The sequence below is a fragment of the Thamnophis sirtalis genome, unplaced genomic scaffold (genome assembly GCF_051295495.1).
Source record: "Thamnophis sirtalis isolate CommonGarterSnake01/CBP01778 unplaced genomic scaffold, rThaSir2_p1.2 scaffold_2, whole genome shotgun sequence".
Lineage (NCBI taxonomy): Eukaryota > Metazoa > Chordata > Lepidosauria > Squamata > Natricidae > Thamnophis > Thamnophis sirtalis.
In genome coordinates, this window is record NW_028261382.1 from 125,605,747 (window position 1) to 125,626,008 (window position 20,262).

The 20,262-nt window shown below is 43.6% G+C and overlaps 1 protein-coding gene across 1 annotated transcript; it reads left to right on the top strand.

Annotated features, from left to right (window-relative positions):
- Positions 1-4,760: 4,760 nt before the first annotated feature.
- CCNE2 (cyclin E2) lies at positions 4,761-19,640 on the top strand. Its single transcript, XM_014069889.2, has 11 exons — positions 4,761-4,801; positions 4,892-4,994; positions 10,073-10,120; positions 10,485-10,636; positions 13,242-13,377; positions 14,073-14,219; positions 14,898-14,993; positions 16,000-16,134; positions 17,038-17,149; positions 18,512-18,666; positions 19,421-19,640. The coding sequence occupies exons 1-11, from the start codon at positions 4,788-4,790 to the stop codon at positions 19,511-19,513; spliced, it is 1,191 nt and encodes a 396-aa protein (XP_013925364.2). The 5' UTR covers positions 4,761-4,787; the 3' UTR covers positions 19,514-19,640.
- The last annotated feature ends 622 nt before the right edge of the window (positions 19,641-20,262 follow it).

Genomic DNA, 20,262 nt, shown 5'->3' on the forward strand with positions numbered 1-20,262 from the left:
TTCTTTTGAAGACGCTTCAGAAAGAATCATGACCTGGATAACTAAGAATCTCTACAGCAGGGATGTCCAAACTTGGGAACTTTAAGACTTGTGGACTTCAACTCCCAGAATTCCCCAGCCAGCATGGCTGGCTGGGGAATTCTGACAGTTATAATACAATAATGCAATACAATAGCAGAGTTGGAAGGGACCTTGGAGGTCTTCTAGTCCAACCCCCTGCCTAGGCAGGAAACCCTATACCGCTTCAGACAAATGGCTATCTAACATCTTCTTAAAGACTTCCAGTGTTGTGGCATTCACAACTTCTGAAGGCAAGCTATTCCACTGATTAATTGTTCTGTCAGGAAATTTCTCCTCAGTTCTGTTGCTTCTCTCCTTGATTAGTTTCCACCCATTGCTTCTTGTTCTGCCCTCAGGTGCTTTGGAGAATAGTTTGACCCCCTCTTCTTTGTGGCAACCCCTGAGATATTGGAACACTGCTATCATGTCTCCCCTAGTCCTTCTTTTCATTAAACTAGACATACCCAGTTCCTGCAACCGTTCTTCATATGTTTTAGTTTCCAGTCCTCTAATCATCTTTGTTGCTGTTCTCTGCACTCTTTCTAGAGTCTCCACATCTTTTCTACATCGTGGTGACCAAAACTGAATGCAGTATTCCAAGTGTGGCCTTGCCAAGGCATTATAAAGTGGTATTAACACTTCAGGTGATCTTGATTCTATCCCTCTGTTTATGCAGCCTAGAACTGTGTTGGCTTTTTTGGCAGCTGCTGCACACTGCTGGCTCATATTTAAATGGTTGTCCATTAGGACTCCAAGATCCCTCTCACAGTTACTACTATTGAGCAAGATACTACCTATACTGTACCTGTGCATTTTGTTTTCCTTGCCTAAATGTTGAAGTCCACAAGTCTTAAAGTCCCCAAGTTTGGACACCCCCGCTCTACAGGCTTTTAAAGCTTTGCAATGCTTTCTCCGGAAAAACACTGCAACCTCTCTTCCTGTGTAGAGAAGCCACGGCTGCAGTTCCCCGCGTTGAAGGCAGAGCGGCGCTTCTTTGCCTCAGCCACCCTTCAAACCGGCTGTGTTTACATTTTGCTGACAACTCCACGTTGCCGAGATTCCCTCCGTTCTCATTGGCTGCGGCGCGCCGATTGACTCCGCCCACAGGGGCGGCGACCAAGTGCCAAACAAACCAGCAAGCCAGGCTGAAACCCGGGCAGCGGCGGGTTCCAGGTGCTCCCCGAGCTGCCGCTGCGCCTGGTGGCATTAAGGCGGATGGGGCTCATCGGGGCGCGGGGTGGGACCCTTATATCTCGCACCTGGGAACGAGGACGCGCGGGCCTGGGACAAGGAGCTTCGTTTTATCCCTCCTGGGCTAATTCTCCCCGGGAACAAACCTGGCATCTCCCCCGGGTATTTCCAGGGAAGAGGCAGATGCTCTCGGAGCTACCGGGCTGGCGGTAGCACCACGCCGCCCCTAGCGACCCGAGGGGGGGGCACTCATCCCTGCAGGGAGCCGCTCGAAGCGGTGATGTCAGCGAAAACACATTTGGCGGGACTGGAAGGGGAAGGGAGGATATGTCTGGCCGCCGGCAGGCACTCAGCGGCGTGCTGTTGCGCAATCGCCGGGTTTTTTTGGGGTGTTTGTGTGGTGATGCTGGGGGAGAATAAAGCAGGCCGGATCAGAGCTTCTTTCTGCGAAGCGCGCCGAGCGGGTGCAGGAAAGAGGCACCCCCCCCAGCACCGCCACCCTGGCCCGGTTTTGAGCAGCGGCTTTCAAACTCTCCCTTCCCTCCACCTGCAAAGGGGGGAACAGCAGCCTCACCAGACTAAGCCGGGGTGAAAGGAAGGGGCCTTCTCTCGTGGAGGAAAAACGAAACAAAACCCCGGGGCCCTGGATGCGGGTTGAAGCGCCCAGAGGATCAAGCAAGGCGGGCGGGAGAATCCGCAGCCCGGGAACCGCAGGCGCGGACTGGAGGGACGAGCCGGGAGCCGCGCTGGCGCATGCGCAGGCCTGCCCCATATAGAGCCTTGGCGCCGGCGCCAGCTGAGAACAGTTCAGTTTCTGCGCGGCTGAAGCAACTGAGGTGCGGTGCGTGGGGGCTCCGGCGGGGAGGCGGGCGAGGATGCCCCAGGGGGCGGCGTGGGGGGTGTTTGCCCTGCCCGGACTTCACCCCCATCCCCTTTTCCTCTGCCACGCGAGGGAGCGCTGGATGGGGGAGCGGCTGTGGAGATGCTTTCGGGGGGGGCACTGCGCCCCAAGATTCTGAGGGGGGGCTTGGGGGGTAGATGGATGCGGGCACCCCATAGCGATTGGCAGCGGGGCAGAGGCGCCAGGCTCCTCGCCAGGGGGAAGGAAGCCAGAAGGCGGGATGCACGCCCGCCAGCTCTCCGGCTTGCAGTTTTGGAGGGAGAATGAGGCGGGGAAGGGGAAATAACGGGGATCCCCAGCCCATCCGACCTCGGGGAGGTCAGCTCGGAGGGTGTCGTGGCGGGAGAGAGGGGTGTCTGCCCTTCGGGTGGAAAAGGGCGGCTTCTGGGTGGTTTCATATCCCTTTCCCCCCCTCCCGCCCAGAGGGAATCCCGGGCATAAGAAGATGAGGTTTGGGGGGGGGGGACTTTGGCTGGAGTGGGGGGTGATCTAGACTTAACCGAAGTGGGGGGCTATGAGCCTTCAGCGAAGGGGATATATATATATATATGCTAAGGTAAGACCTGGCTCGATCGGCCTGTCTTTGCTGGGAGTGCCAGATATTTTTGGAGGGAGAGAGCCGGACTCCCCTCCCGCGTTGCAAGAGCGGGGGGGGGGGGGGAAGCCCGCCCGTTCATTTCCCGGGCTGCCCCACCACTTACCCTTCTTTCACCCCCCTCCACCTCCAATCCAGATGGGGTGCCGGGCATGCGCGGAGGTGGAAGGCGCTTTCTCACCAGAAGGCGGGAGAGAGCCAGTTTGGGGAGGGGGGGCTCGTTGGTCCCCCCCAAATTCCCTCCCACCCCCCAAGTATTTGCCTGGGGGGGATGTCAAAAGACCGGTTCTTGATCGGTGCTGTCCTGGGGTGGGGGTGTCCGGACTTGCTCCATTTGGAGGGAAACCTTAATGCAAAGAGTGGGGAGCAATCGGGGTTCCTAGGGTTCCCCCTTGGAGCACTTCTGTCAAAGGTCTCCCTTCGACTCTCGGGGTGCGAGAAATAAAGCACTTTCTCTCCACCCCCAAATAAGTAACTGAAGGCGGGAAAGGTTTCCTGTTCCCTTGTGTGACTCTGTTTAAAGGGGTGTTTCCACCCCACCCTCCGGTTCCCGCTTGCGACCTCCCCCCCCCTCACCCTTCCAAATTTAGCAAGTCGTTATTGCACCCCATTTCCCCCCTCCCCTTTACTTGCATCCCCCCCCCGGACCCAGCAACTGCACGCCAGCAGGTTTAAGAGTGGCGACAATCGGGACTTGGGTGGACATTGGGAGGACGAATTGCTGCTGTTGCCGCCTTCTTCACTTTACCCGCTCTCTGAAAATTTGCGCGGGGTTGTTAAGAGCGGAGAACCGGGGGCATTTGAAGAGCTCCTGCCTCCTCTTGACCAGCAAAGGTTATAGAACAGGTTCAGGCCCCTTCCCCACCAGCAGAAAGAAAGGGAGGGGAGGGGGATCATGAAGTTTTGTTTTATTTTTGGTTTCCCGAACCAAGAGAAACCACAATGTATCTGTTTGTAGTCATAATGAGATACCATAATAATGGATCAAATAAAGGCTGGGAGTTGTACAGTAGTCAGTATGTATATCTGTGCCTAGAAAAGTTTCAGGTATAAAACCGGCTCCTACTGAAGGTACAGTTGGGCTAGTTCTTAAACTTCTCAGATTTTCAGTATCTCCTATGTATCTGTATCGCTTAATATTGGATTATACAATTCTCACTTCATTGTAACTAATACTGTGCAGGGCTAAAACACTGTATAGGGTTAGTTGCTTTCGAGAAAAGAAATAGGAGGTGCCTCAAGCAGGATCTTTAAATATAGTACAAAATGGCTACTGTGAGGCAATAAATGGAAGTAGGCGAACCTGAAACTTACTAGATTCTTCGAAAGGATGGAAAGGTAACCTTTACTTCTAAGGGGTTACACTAGTGATTCTCAACTTTGGCAGCTTCAAAAATATGTGGAATTAAACTCCCAGAATTCCTCAGCCAATAATTCTGAGAGCTGAAATCTACACTTCTTCAAGATGCTATGGTTGAGAAATACTGGTTTAGAGAAATCTGTTATCTTAGGTTGAGAGAGTGTGCCAGTCTCCCAATTCAAGTCACCTGATTCAGGCATGCAGAATTTTCCCAGGATGAAACATGACTGGTATGGGCAGTTTGCCCAATGAATTTTCCAAGCCCAGAAATGGGAGCTTGCCTTTCTGTGGAGCACTAGTTTCTTCTTCTTGTACATTTCAGAACTGAATTCCAGAAACATGTATTTGGATCTATTCCTGCTTAGACAGAGGGGGTGTGAGGACTAGATGACCTACAAGGTCCCTTCCAGCTCTGTTTATCTGATGTGCCATAAATTTGTGCATTGGTCCTTTGTTGTTCTTCATGTTGCTGTAGCAAGTCTTGGTGCAGTATGCAACTCGCATGCATACATAGAGACAAGTTCCCCAATTTTTGGGGTGCAACAAATGAAGCACTTTTTCAGAATAAGTAATTGAAGCTCAGAATTTTCACAAGCTAGTGTTTAATGGAGAAACGGTGGCTTTGAATTAACATCTGATCTTCTGTTATTTGCAGGAAATAACCTGGAATTTCCAATAAGATGTCCAGACGAAGGTAATGATCACTTTTATAATTATACAGTGCAAGTAAAACAGTGCACTCTTCTATATATCTGATGGAATAAAATATCTTTCCTTTCTGCAGTAGCCGTTTGCAAGCTAAACTGCATCAGCCATGCCAGGACACATCTCCAGAAGAGCTGCAAGTCCCATTGTCACTTCAGAACAGAAAAAGGAAATCAATGCAGGTGGGTTGAAATTTTAAGAGTCACATATAGAAAAAAGATTGTGTAGCAACTGGGGTGGCCTTATGGAATGACTAGTGGTATGCGAAGAAGAGACTTCTTAGGGGTTTCTTACAGGGGTTTTTAAATAAAATTTTAAGGGGGGGGGGTTGATCTGGATGTCTCATACAGGCTTGAGGGGGGGGAGTCTGTCAGGGCACAGGCCAGAGCTAACTAATGGGCGTGGGTTGGGAGTGCTGGGAAGGGTTGGGATTGTGAGGGAGACATTAAGCCACTCCATTGGGGGGGGAGTTACCATCTCTACTGTTTGTGGGAGAGGCAGATATTGTGGTGGCCAAGGGCCAAATTATGTTCGGGGGACGTGGGTTCGCTGTTTAAGAGTGATCACATGTTCCTACCCTCATCGCCCTTCTCACACCCCCGTGGTACATAAGGCTCCCCTCATTTACAACCTCATACAAGAGGGTAGAGCAGATCTGGCATGCATTACGGAGACCTGGTTGGGCCATGAGGGGGGTGTTCCCTTTAGTGAATTATGCCCACAGGCTTCTGCGCGTTTCATCAGCCGAGAGCCCAGGGCAGGGGGGGGGGGGAGAGATTATTAGGGAAAGTCTCGGAGGAAGTCACTGTGCCTCAGATAGGCAGGTGTGAGTCCCTTTTTGTGAAATGGGGCCTAGGAGTTCAGGTGGGCCTTTTTGTTACGTACTTGTCTCCCTGCTATGTTTCATCAGCCCTGCTGGAGCTGCTGAATGTGTTAGCCGAATTGGCGGTTGATTTCCCCAGGCTTATGATCCTGGGGGATTTCAATCTGCCTTCCATTGGCGAGACATCCGAGTCAGCTTGGGAGTTCATGGCTTCCATGACGGCTATGGACCTAATTCAGTTAATTCAAGACCCCACCCATAACAGGGGACACACGCTCGATCTGATTTTCATCTCTGGGCAGTGGATGAATGATCTAGATTTAGGGGATATTTCTATCCAAGCCTTGTCATGGTCTGATCATTTCTTCATCAGGCTTGACTTCCATACTGCTACCCTTTGCCGCAGAGAGGCGGAACCGACTAGATGGTTCCGCCCCAGGCGCCTGATGGACCCTGAAAGGTTCCTGATGGAGCTTGGGACTTTTCCTGAATCGCTTGCTCACAGCTCAACCGAAGCCTAGTGGAAGCCTGGGATAGGGCAGCCACTGGTGCCTTGGACCGCATTGTGCCTTTACGGCCTCTGACCCAGTGTCGATCCTGGGTAGCTCCCTCGTTTACCGAGGAGCTCCAGGAAATGAAACACCGGAAATGACACCTAGAGAGTGGTTGGAGGGCCAGCTGGTCCGATTCTGATTGAACACTAGTAAGAATTCATATTAAATCCTACTTAGTGGCGATAAAAGCAGCAAAACGGCAACATTTTTCTGCTCTCATCATGTCCGCAGATAACTGCCCAGCCGCCGTGTTTAGGGTGACCCGCTTCTTAACCAAGGAACTGGGGAAGACCCCTTGCAGGGTAGGGCTGAAGAATTTGTTCAGTATCTGCAGGATAAAATCGTTCAGATTCGGACAGGCTTGGACTCTGGCTGGGTAGGTTTGGGCAAGTCGACGGGGATGAATCTTGTGGAGACTATCTGGGATGAGTTTGACCCTGTGACCCCCAAAGGCATGGACAGGATTATAGGGAGACTCAGTGCTGCCACTTGTGTGCTGGACCCGTGTCCCTCTTGGTTAGTTTCGGCTTCTCAGGAAGTGACACGAGGCTGGCTCCAAGCAATTACCAACGCTTCATTGAGAGAGGGGTTCTTTCCCACCGCCTTGAAGGAGGCAGTGGTGAGGCCCCTCCTTAAGAAGCCTTCCCTGGACCCAGCCTCTTTAGCCAACTATCGTCCGGTCTCCAACCTTCGTTCTGTAGCGTGGTAGCACGTCAGCTTCCCCAGTACCTGGATGAAGCTGCCTATCTGGATCCATTTCAGTCGGGTTTCAGGCCTGGGTGCAATACAGAGAAGGCATTGGTCACATTGGTTGATGATCTCTGGTGGGCCCGGGACAGTGGCTGCTCTCTGTCCTGGTCCTATTAGATCTCTTGGTGGCTTTCGATACCATCAACCATAATACATCTGTTGCGCCCCTTTCTGGATCAGGATGCTCTGTGCACAGTCACTCATGCCCTCGTCCTTTCTCACCTGGATTACTGTAACGCTCTCTACATGGGGCTGCCCTTGAAGAGCACCCGGAGGCTTCAACTGGTCCAGAATGCGACTGCGCGGGTTATCATGGGAGTACCTAGGCGGCCTGCACTGGTTGCCAATTGTCTTCCAGGTGCGATTCAAGGTACTAATTATAACCTTTAAAGCGCTCCATGGATTAGGCCCAGGATACCTGCGAGACCACCTACTGCCACCAGTAGCCTCCCACCGTCCAGTGCGATCCCACAGAGTTGGCTTCCTCAGAGTGCCGTCGGCCAGACAGTGTCGGCTAGTGACCCCCAGGGGGAGAGCCTTCTCTGTGGGAGTGCTTCCCTCTGCAATGAGCTGCCTCCGGAGCTTCTCATAATCCCCGACCTCCGGTCCTTCCGACGCACCCTAAAAAGTTGGCTTTTCCAGCAAGCCGGCCTGGCCTGAATAGAATAAAATATAGGATTAATTTGGTTGTTAATTTTAATTTATTTTTTAAATTTTTATTGTAAATATCAGTTGGTTTTTTTTTGGATACTTTATTTAATATCCCGTTTAATTTTTGTAATATGTGTTTTCTTTTATGTTGTACGCCACCCTGAGTCCTTGGGAGAAGGGCGGCATATAAATCCAATAAACCTAACCTAACCTAGTGACTAATTCAATACAGTGGAATCTGCAGGGCAAACCAAGGGTAGGGGAAGAATGACAAAAACAGTGTTGCCGCTTTTGTAAGCACATTGTGATGATGTGCAGCACAATGTTGCAGTGCTGCTTTCATTCTTCTGACAAAAGAATCAAGCTCCTTTGGATGCAACTGATTTAAATCCCTGTGTGCGTGTGTATGTATGTATATGCATATTTGTGAATGTGTGTCCGTGTGTTTGTATGTATTAGCTTCTCAAGCATATGCCATAGATCAGGGGTCTGCAACCTTAAAAACTCAACGAGCCATTTGTACTCGTTTCCCACAGAAAAGAAAACACCAGGAGCCTCAAAACCTGGTTGGGAGTGGCCAACCTGACATTACCCACCCAGTCACATGACACACACACACCCGCCCCCAGTCATGCCTACCCAGGTTTTGTGACTCCCAGTGTTTTCTCTGGGGAATAGGTATCTCTCTCTTTCTGTCTCTCTCTCTTTCTCTTTTTCATCTGTCTCTCTCCCCTCTCATCTCTCTTTCTCTCTCATTTCTCTCCCTCTCATCTCTCTTTCTCTCTCGTGTGTGTGTATGTGTGTTCCCACTTGAACCATTTCCAAAAACAGGCGAGGGTTGGGATTTTTGTTGTTGATGTTCTTTCTTCTTTGGTTGCTTTTCACCATATGATTTAAATCAAGAGTCATTTCAGGCTCCCAGTTAAATGAAGCTCTTTCATCTCCCTGCTGTGGCTCCCTTTCAGCGGAACCCACCACTGGCTGGCCCCTCCCCTCCCAGTCACTCCTGTACTTGCCTCTTCTTCTAGCTCTTCTTGGTGCTGCGGACACTTCAGTCATTTGGGGAGATGCTCGACTTTCTCTCGATTTGAAACTTTCTCTCCGCCCTGAGACCCTGGCCTGGCTGCTGCTGCCATACTGCTCTCGCCACCTCTGGCCTGTTCGTTGCTCTCACAGCACCTTGCACAGCAGACTTAGATTTAGTGTGCTTCACAATGGGGGAGACAATGTCCTCTCCTCCTCCTGGAGGAGCCCATTACAGTGTGAGCATTGGCTGCAGCTGGGCTGATCCAGTGTCTTGGGGCAGAGAGAAAGTCAGGCATCTCCCCGAGAGACTGAGGTGTGTGCAGCACCAAGAAGGGCCGGAAGAAGAGGCAAGTACAGGGGTGCTTCTCTCCTATTCTGGCGCAGAATGGCGCAGTGGTTAAATGCAGCACTGCAGGCTACTTCAGCTGACTGCAGTTCTGCAGTTCGGCTGTTCAAATCTCATCGGCTCAGGGTTGACTCAGCCTTCCATCCTTCCGAGGTGGGTAAAATGAGGACCCGGATTGTTGTTGGGGGCAATATGCTGACTCTGTAAACCGCTTAGAGAGGGCTGAAAGCCCTATGAAGCGGTATATAAGTCTAACTGCTATTGCTACTGCTATTCTGGAATATGGAGTGAGTCTCCATCCACTGCCGTCACCCTTACCTTCTCAGGCGAAGAGTGACTGGGAGGGGGGGGACGAGGGGCAGGTCTAGCCAGTGGTGGGTTCAGCTGACAGGGAGCTACAACAGGGGGATGAAAGCCACATGCTGCTCTGGAACCACGGGTTACCAACACCCATCATAGATCTACAAATACTAAGGGTCCAATTCATTAATGCATTTATACCTATTTTTTCCCCCTGAGAAATCATGTTGGCTTAGATGGAGACCTGTTCTCAGCTTCACCACAAAAATCCTTCAGGGTAGTTTGAGAAGATTGATTATTCCAAACACACATGAAATCTGATTGAGTGGGACCCTGAGTGCATGTCTTCTAACATTTTAACTATGGCCTGAATCTGCCTTTTCCACTGACCCAATTTTACTTTAGGGTAACACTTGTCAGGAAAACCTCAAGTATACGGCAGTAGCCGTATTCGTACATCCGGTGAAAATATTTGACAACATACAACAGAATCCCTTTATTTGTTAACCATATGAGATTGACCTTGCTTGATTGTAAAAAACTTACATTATGTTATTTTATGTTATTTAATAACATAAAATGTACTTTACGTTATTAAGGAAAGTGTATGTACAGCTGTTTCATAATCATGAAATGAAGTTGCATCAATATCAGGATCTGATAAATATTTTGAATAACAAGTCATGCATTTAAAGTCTCATTGTTTTTGTCCCTGGGTCCCAACTGTTTGAGAAGCTCTTAATGAATCTGAGGAACTAGATATTAGTTCATTGCTGCTTAGGTATTAATGCTTTTGCTTGTTTTCTAAAGGATTCCAAGATAGATGAAGAAAATGTGGGATATCAATATGAAATTAAGGTATGGTTGATCTGTATAATATTGCTTTGAAATATAATGGGATTCTGTTCTTCAGAATTTAGAAAATATATGTGGATTCAATATAAGGGAAGATTTTATTCACTCCTGTATTGACAGAATCTAGTTTTAATAAACACGTAAGAAGGAAATGAATGGCATGCTTTTAATGTTATAATTTGTTTATGACCATTTTTCAGTAAGAAAACATTGTATTTTAGTTTCCAGTATATAATTACAGTTAAAATAAGAATGGGCTGATAACATAATATGAATGACATAAATCCCTATTAAAAATGTGTGGGATGAAGACATCACTGTTTGCAAAAAAAAGTATCTTAGAACTGTATTATTATCTTATTTTTAGAGTTGTTGGCCATCCACAATATCAGGCGGTGTATCTCCTTGCATAATAATAGAAACTCCACACAAAGAAAGTACAACCACAGACTTTTCCAGATTCAAAAAATACAGATTTAGAAATCTCTTCATAAATCCATCACCTTTACCGGATCTTAGGTAAGCTAGATGTGCTGAAAATGTATTTAAAATATTGCTATGTATTAACATATCAATGGTGAAAATAGGATAGCCTCATGCATAGCTATGGTTAAACTGTACCAGGGACGTGCAGTCACTAAAGGCAGGGGAGGCGGGGCACCAGTCTCCTCAGGAAAAGGAAAGAATTTTAAAGAATTTTTAAAAAATAATTAAAGCCAAGGTAGTTGCTACCAGATTCCAAGTCACAGTGACTTGGGGTCTGTGCTTAGTGTTAACTATAGGAGGAGGCGAGAGAACTCGCGGCCTCTTTTGCATAAGGAATTTTTTGCCTTTTAAAAGTTAAGAAAGCGTTAAAAAGCAAAAAAATTTGTATGCATAGGAGGCACTGATTCTCCCGCCTCCTGATCTGGGAGCAGCAAATCATGCCTTGTTGGCAGTTGAGCACGCTTACGTTGGGCGGGTTATTGCGGAGGGTGCGCTTCAGAGGAGAGAGGAGTGGGGGAGAAGGAGGAGGCTCGCTCTTCACTGCAACAAGCATGTATTATTTGGTTGGTTCACTAGTTGAAACAGAAATAGTTCCCTGAATCCCTGAAGAATATTTAAAGTGGTAAAAAGAAGCTGACTTCTTCAAATGAGGAGCCCACAGCCCAGATGAGGCTGGAGCGAGAGCCGCGGAGGCGAAAGGCGAAGAGGGGTGGGGTGTTCCAAGAGGTCCCCTCCCCTTTTGGCACTCTGCAAGCCAGGCCCGCAGCGGCAAGAGGCTCAGCTCCACTTCTATCCCCCCTCTGCTCCAGAGAAGCCAGCCGTGGGCGAGTCTCCGCAGCCCCGGTTCCCTCTCCAAGCAGCCCCAGGAGGAAATGGGCCAGCCCCGCTTCCCTCCCCGGACTTTCCGGCAGCGGAGGACCCGCATTCTGCTCCCCCTTCCAAGCCCCGAGTGGCCAGCCTCGGCTCCTGCCACTTTCTTCCAGAGCTCCGGCAGGCCTGCTGCGGAGGAGCCCAGACAAGGCTGGAGCGAGAGCCGTGGAGGCGAAAGGCTGGCCACTTGGGGCTGAGCCTCTTGCTGCTGTGGGCCTGGCTTGGGGAGTGCCAAAAGGGGAGGGGGCCTCTTGGGAACATCCCACCCCTCTTCGCCTTTTGCCTCCGCGGCTCTTGCTCCAATCTGGGCAGGAACTGGCGCTCTTCTGCTGCGGGAGGGACGTACTCCTGGTGGCCTGCGGCTCCAGCGCCTGCAAGGTGGAAGTGTTTGCCCTGCGGGGCAGGCAAAAGCCGAAAGAAAGCGCCCCACCGCTTCTGTCTGACACAGAGGTGCCCCGCAGCTGGGTCGGACATAGCTGCGGGGCGCAGGACGCCTCTATTTCGGACATAGCTGCTGCGGGGGGTGAGGGAAGCCGCTTTCTTTTTGCCTCACCAGCCATAAGCTTCACCATACGTCACTGAACTGTACCTAAGCATTAATTGTGCTGTCTAAAAGAAAGACATATAACATACGTTACTTAGATACAGTAGTTTCCTTAAATAGGCTTGAAGTAATGTCATCCTCCATTTGGATAATGTGCCTAACAATTTCAAGAGATTGATAAATCATGCTTAGAAGCAGCAGTGCTTTGCCTAGCACCCATAGTTCTATGCAGAGTTGGGGAGACAGAACATGTTCCATACCTAACTATTGTTAAGGAGGGTATACAAAAGAATCACACTTAACTTCGTTCCAGTGATATATGGAACATAAGAAAGAATTGACCAGTGCAACTGTTTTAAATGTTTTGGTGTTAGTCTAAGCCTTCTACGTGTTTTCAGAGGTAATGCTAAAATCTCAAATCTTGATGGACAAATGCACCTTGGAATGCAATTGACTATTTGCCAGGAGAAAATTACCTGATTGTAGTCACTTGAAGATCTTTCATTCCAGGAACAACACTTGAAAATAACAGCTGCATTTTCTTAATATGGTTGTTGTACCATTTCCCCCATCCCCATTTTGAGAGGGAAAATGGGAGCTCTGAGCTCGTATATAACAAATAAAACGTCTCTTCTTGTGACCTCTTCTAAAGTATGAAATTGTCATAAAGTAATCTGTTTTGTTGTTAAAACTGACCAACATGAGAAATTTTTTGTGCTGAGGCTTCAGGTGTAAATAAAACAGCTAACTGGTTTTTAAAATGTGGAACTCACTTCGGTATAGTTGCTGTGTAATAAGCATCCTATTTTTAAGCAGACAGTAGAATCTAGGAACATAAATTCTCAAACGTCTAAGCTAAACTATAGCTTTGCATAGAATATGTGTTTTGATCTTACTATTTTTTTTTTTTGCTTTTGCACATAACAATTTTCTGTGTTACGGTTTTGTCTCAAGCGAAATGTTTGTTTATTTTTCTACTGAGTTTTTTTGTATTTATGAAACAGTACTGAAAAACAACTAGGAAATGCAATAAATAAAATGGCACTTAATTTCACAGCATTTAACAGAATCACTGTTAAAATGTTTTGTTTTAGAAATTAAGAATAATAAATTGGGTTCACCAAACAAAAGCATTTAGTTTCAGAATCAAATGCTTGTGCCAAAGCAAATTTGCAGGTTTGTTTTTTCTTTTATCTGAAATTTTATTATTTATCTTGATTTTAGTTGGGGAAGTTCTAGAGATATTTGGTTCAACATTCTCAAAAAAGAAAACAAATATTCTCACTGCAAGCATTTCACGTCGCTACACTCAAATCTACAGCCACATATGAGATCGGTCCTGCTGGATTGGCTTCTAGAGGTAAGTATTGAAATAAAATTGTAAAGCAACACTGATGGAATAGCGTAGTGTCCAAGAATCTTAAGCATTTAATTTGTTTACTTTTAACAATGTATATTTTCCTTGCTAAGTTAAAGCACCAGTTTTAAATTAAGGATTTAACATTACTTCTAGAACTTCAGTAAATAATTTTAAAAGAGAAAGGTGGATTTTATGATCAAATCTAAAACACATTAGCCTTGTTCAATGAAGTAACAAGGAAAAAAAAGGTGTTTTATGAACTCCACCCACCTGTTTGCTTAACTTGTCTCCTTAAACTAGATGCATCAGCAGGTCATCTATAAAGGAATACATGCAAGCTTGCAACTTTAAATGTTTCATATAACAGAAGCCATTATGTGATTGAGGAATCAAACCTGCATATATAGGATTTCATGCTTTACTTACATACACACACACACACACCACCACCACATCACACCACACCACACCACACCACGGCAACAGAAAAGGCACTGTAATGACAACATGGAACACTTATAGTATGTTTCCAACCCCAGGTATGCTTACTTTGCAAGTGAATAATTATTAGAACAAAATCAAGCAAAAATATTTTTCCACCTTATTAATTTTTATTTAAAATTAAGGGCATGTAATATTAAAATGAATTTTTCACCAACTATTCAAATTATTGTTTGCTATGCACTTCATTACAGGTTTGTGAAGTATACACACTTCATAGGGAAACCTTCTATTTGGCCCAAGACTTTTTTGATAGATTCATGTTGACTCAGAAGGACATAAATAAAACCATGCTTCAACTTATAGGAATTACAACCCTGTTCATTGCTTCCAAGCTTGAGGTAAGTAGAGACATGCGATACATTTCTACAGCTACTTGGTTATACTAGAGTATTGGAGCAAAATTGAGGAGATTCTCTTTCCCATCTACTTTCACCCATGAAAACTCAAAAAATAATTTTGGGTCCGCCTTCCTCTCTTTGGCAGTCTTCTTCACTAAGTCATTGTTATGGAGATGAAAATGAGAAGAAATCCCAATTTAAATTGCCTTTTAAGATGTCCTGTTAATTCCTTTTTAAAAAAAAAATATTTGGGAAGATAATGCTTGTGAAGCATTGCCATCTCATTTTACTTAGTATATGGAAACTCATTTAGGTTAAATAACTCAGATTTTCTAGAGATTTGGAAAGCTGATGCAGTTTAGGAATAGAAATCCTAGCATAGCCAATTGTTGTAGATTGAGTTTTATTTTGCAAAGTTAGAGCAGTTTTGAACAAGAGACAGGAGAATTACCAGTGGATTCTTGATATAGCTGGGATTGCATAGGAGCAATGCTATTTTATGCAATAGATTGTATCCATGTAGCCAATTATGTTTCCTATGGGAAATTTAAAAAAAAAACAGTAATTGACCTTCCAAGCTTTAACCTAAAATATGTATTTATATTGCATAGGGATATAGAAAACGGTGATCATCAGTTCTGCAAAGTCTGTTTTAACACAGTTTCTTCTTTTTCAAAGGAGATATATGCTCCTAAACTGCAGGAGTTTGCCTATGTTACTGATGGTGCTTGCAGTGAAGATGACATTATAAGGATGGAACTAATTATACTAAAGGTAACAAAACTGGGATGCTAATAAATTGAGCTCTTCTTTCTGGAACTAATATACTAGGAATTAATTTACCAATCTCTTATCTAAACTGCTTCTAAAGACTGCTTTATAAACACTATGTCTTAATTCTTGCCTTAAAGTTGTATATTACTAATCAGCTGGGAAACATCCTCTTTAAAGGAAAAGTGAGTTATTTTAAGCACAGTTATTTTTTTCCAGCGTAATAGTTAATGAAAGAACATTTAACTGTCTTATTGAGATAAAGAAGAATTAGGGCTAGGGATTGCTCATGCTTGTGGTCTGATTCTAGACATAGCTATATTATAGTGAGTATATGAAGCTGGAACTTTTGCTTTTGAGGTTATTCACATTAGCCTTATCACAGAACATTTTGTTTGGCTTGTTCAGAATGGGATATCTTCAGTGGATTATTTCCAGTATGCTGTAGGACGTGACAGAAATTACTTTTTTTAAATCAGGCTGAAAGATGTCCTTAGCTTTTGATAGAATTCTACTCAAATTGTCATGGTTCTAAGTGTAGCTGAGGTTAGGACAAACAAATCAATGAGCCAAACTTGATTGTGTTCTTTAACTGAACATACATTTACAGCAATTAACATAGTTAAATCCTCATATATTTAATAATTTTCCCATGGTGTCATATTCAATTACAAATCTGGTAAATTTCAGGTGGAATCTAGAGACTTTGGAGGTCTCGTGTAGATCTAGAATTTCAGACTGTACAATTGGCCTATGCAAAATGCTTTGATTTGAAAGGTCATCCCTTCCACTAACATAACACATTGAAAAATTAGTATGCTGTCAAATATGAAAATAAGAACTTATTTATCAATGACATAGTAAAGAATGCTACCTCTTTTGCTGTTTGTGAGACTAAAATAATGAAAGTTTATTTACTTAGACTATATCTGTTGTGGATATCACACAATTTGAAAGCTAAACCACTGCAATAGACAGCCCTATAAACATTACGTTTTAATATTTGTAGGCTCTTAAGTGGGAGTTGTGCCCAGTGACGATAATCTCCTGGCTGAACCTTTATCTTCAAGTGGATGCAGTGAAGGATGCTCCCAAAGTGCTGCTACCTCAATATTCTCAGGACAAATTTATTGAAATAGCACAGGTAGGTTTCTGTTTCAGCATGTGTGGCATGTAAAGCTGGGAGAACAACTGATATTGCTGACAATAAAACTTGTCATACTAGATAGCATTAGGAATATAGGACAGGAAGCCATAATCTGCAATCTGCTTAATCTGCTTTATGCTCTCTCCACGCTTCTTTTGTAAATTTCATGTCTCCTTCATTGTATGATCTCTGATGCATTGTTCTCTGGAGATAAGAAATGTTTTGTACTTTGGGATTATTTTAGAGGCCTAATTTTTCTTAAAACTATATTCTAAAGAGACTTTACAGCAGCCAGCAGTTGTAAAAAAAGATTTTTTTAAAAATTGCATAGCTTATTGAATTCTTGTAGTGCAGATGCAAAAAAAATATCCACTTTTAGCTTTCTTTGGAATGGGACAAAGGAAGATAGCATTACCTGTTAACCTCCATGTATTAAACTAGCTATAATTGTAATTTACAATTATATAAAGTATTTACAGGTAGATTTTTGTTTGATTTGCTTCAGATATATAAATGTTCTTGACTTTGTAGGAAAAGCGAATTATTCCCTATCCATCTAAGCCTCCAACCAAATTGCAGACTACTGTAGGCGGGAAAGCAAAACAGCCACTTGACTGGGCTTTGAAGTATGAAAGTTGTGAGCCATAATGAGCTACTGTCTGGTGCTCAGCTTCAGTGTATAAAAAGGCAATTACCATCAGCTTTGCATGAGAAATTAGCACTGATTGGGAGGCAAACCCACAGCACAAATATGAGTCAGATGCAGATTTAATGAGCCAGTAAATCTGAGTTTTTCTAATACAAAAATTGTGGGAAAGATATTCTAGATTTTATACTGAGCTTATATTGAGCACCAAATGATGTAAAGTTCTTTCTAATGGTATCTATGTCATTCCACAGCTTTTAGATCTCTGTATTCTAGATGTCAATTCTCTGGATTTCCAGTATAGGATATTAGCAGCTGCTGCCCTCTGCTATCATACCTCAGAACTAGTAGTAAAGAAGGCTTCAGGTATGGTAAACTATGAATAATTGTGTATTTTTATTTTTGTTTTAGGAAATTAATGTGAGTCTGCAAGTGTCATAAGACATTGAAGGACACAATTTTTAATAAATTTGGCATATTCATGGCATGATCATAAAAGTGATGAATTATAGTATCTCCCCACCCTATCTCTCTCTGTGTGTTTTCTCAATTGACGAGTGAGCAGATAGATCTTCTAGAGAAATGGCATCTAAATGTTCATCCTGAGACTTCCTGCTTCCTGGGCCGTGCCTCATCCATCCTCTTTTTTTCCTTAATTTCCTTCTTTTCCAGCCACACATTAAAGTAATAGATTTCTTCTATAATTTCCATGGCCATGGCCAATTTTCATTTCTGTCTTAGACATGATTAAAAAATATTGTCTCAGTATGAATTGGGAAATTTCATCCAATGAGATTCTCTTTTTTTAAAAAATATGTTCTTCCGTTGCTTTGGTTTTTTTCTCTTTTTTGTCTTGAACACTTAATGGAGAATGAGGGAAAATATGGCTGTATAGCTATTTTCCACTGTTTTTCCGTTATGCTCTTGGATAGTCTACTTGCTCTCCCCATCGATATGCAATAATTTAGAGTGTTAAGAGAAAATAGCCATATTTATTTCTGCATTCTCCTTCCCCTTCATTTTTTTAAGTTTGATTCACAATGTTTGCAGTTATATTCAGTTCTCATGAGAAAATTTTTGCCCTTTTATTTGGACTTTTTAAAACCTTTGCAAATAGTTCTCTTGTGCAGTGCTTTTCTCAGTTGTGCCATTTTGGTGAAATCTTTTTACTATTCATTAGATGGGTCTGTTCCTATGAATAATATAATTCACATTAAAATCCAACAGTGATTAGTCCCAAGTAAACATGACTGCCATGGAATAAGAAGTGTTTTATTCTATTGTCTTACGTTGTCAAGACTATATAAATGTTAATTTCCAATCTTATTTCCATTCCAATGACTTACTTCCTGTTATAATATATACCCACAAATACAGTGTATGTAAAAGAATTATTCAGCTCTTCAAAGGGCACTTCATTTCAATGATAGCTGAGAGCTCCATGCTGCTCCCCCCACTTTGCTTGCAATAGTGAAGAGACCTTTGAGTGTGTTAAAAGGCCAGATATTGGTGGGTGCTAGAGATTGCTAAAAGAAGACTCTGAGGCAACATTGTCCTGCACTTATAGTGACTGTAAGAGGCCTCTGTGTAAGAGCAATGCAAAAGCTTCTTCCAGCCTTTCAAGTTAACAGAAGTAAAAAAATATGCAGGAGGCTTTGAGACATTAGTTTATCACTGATGTCAATATTTCAGGTAGCTACAGTAAATTGTTTCACTTTTTGTTTTTAGGATTGGATTGGGCTAATATTGCAGTATGTGTAGAGTGGATGGAGCCATTTTTCAAAGTAGCAAAAAAAATACCAGTGAAATTGAAAAATTTCAAGAAGATTGCGGTGGAAGATAGACATAACATACAAACCCATACAAACTATTTGGATATGTTGGTATGAATGAATTTTCTCTCTTTAAATGTGTTTGGCCTTCCAATGTGATTATACTTTCTTGGAATTAGAAGAATGCTTCTTTATATCTTTCCTACCTACTATAATTATTTGTAGTAGTATGCATTTTCCAATGGTTCAAAAATGACAAAAATCATAGTTCCATCTATCATGGTCTGGACAAGGCCTAGAACATTTGGGTGAGGAGTACCTGGAATCTAAAGAACAGTAGTTGAACAAGTCATGAACAAAAGGGTTGTCAGAAGGAAAAGTTAAGACCACACTATCATCTGTAGAGACTTCCAGCTGCTGAAAAAGCATGCAACAATTTGGATAGCATTATGGATTCTAAACTATCTGCTTAATACCTAAATGATGACTTAGTAAATTTGACTACCATGATCTGAAATTATTCTTGCAAGGAATTATCAATAGGAAGCTTATAATAACCCTTTGAGATATGTGAAAGCCAGTGTGGTGTGGTGAAAGTGTTGGTCAAGATCCAATGAGACTCAGATTAAAGTCCATGCTCAACCCCAGGAGCTCTCAGTGACTTTGGACCATCCACTCCCTTTTGGTCCAACATACCTTGCAGAGTGATTATTTCACCTTTCCAAAGGGATGACACATTGTGGCTAGGAAGATTTGTTCCTCCTTTCATCACAATAATAATTTTGTTATTTTTACTGGACAGAATGAAACTAACAATAAAGTAGTTTCTTTTTCATCACAGCAATTTGTTCTTTTTATTGGATAGGATGAAATTAACTATGAAGTAGCAGTACCCAATCAGCTATCACCGATATCTACGGGAGGAATAATAACTCCTCCAAAGAGCTCTGAAAAGTGAAAATGCTATATGTGTGAAGACTGGGATCTTTGTTAAGACTGAATATACACACAGTTGTTACACTTGATGTGGCTGACAAGACTATCAAGATGCAACCGAAGGACGTTTCTCATGCAGCTGGCCTGGATCTTTTACATTTGAAGCCCAATGAGGCCTAGAGAAATGGATTTCTTCTGATTAACAAAATTCATAATTAACTATGGATTTTTAACTTAAAAACTTTCTTAAGCAACTTTTAATTTTTTTAACAGATGCAAATGAATTTGTCAAATTTAGTTATTTGTGAATTTAATAGTCCTTTTTTGCCAATTGTTTATTGGTGTATGCTGGTTTTGCATAGGATAAAATATTATTCTGACCTGTGGTGATAAAACATTGAGTGAGGCAGTCTGAATGAAAGGACTACAAAGTGAGTCACTTTTCAGCTTGCAAATCAGTGCAGCCACAAAGTAAAAGCCTTTATATTAACCTTTTTAACCTAAGGTTACTAAGCAACGTTCCTACTGCCAAACACTTATTAGTGTAACTAAGGAATGATAACAAATTGCCTTAATGTAAGTAGGGAATGCAAAGACTGAAAAACTTTACTTTTAGAGGTAAAGAAGCAGTTTAAGAATTTTCCACTTAAACTGGAACATCTTCAGTGAACAGCTGTCGTATCCTACCTCTTTCCTCATGAAGTGCTACTATATATTCTATAAACCAGCTGTCTACAATGCAAGAGAAATAAAGACTGGATTGCAGAAAGG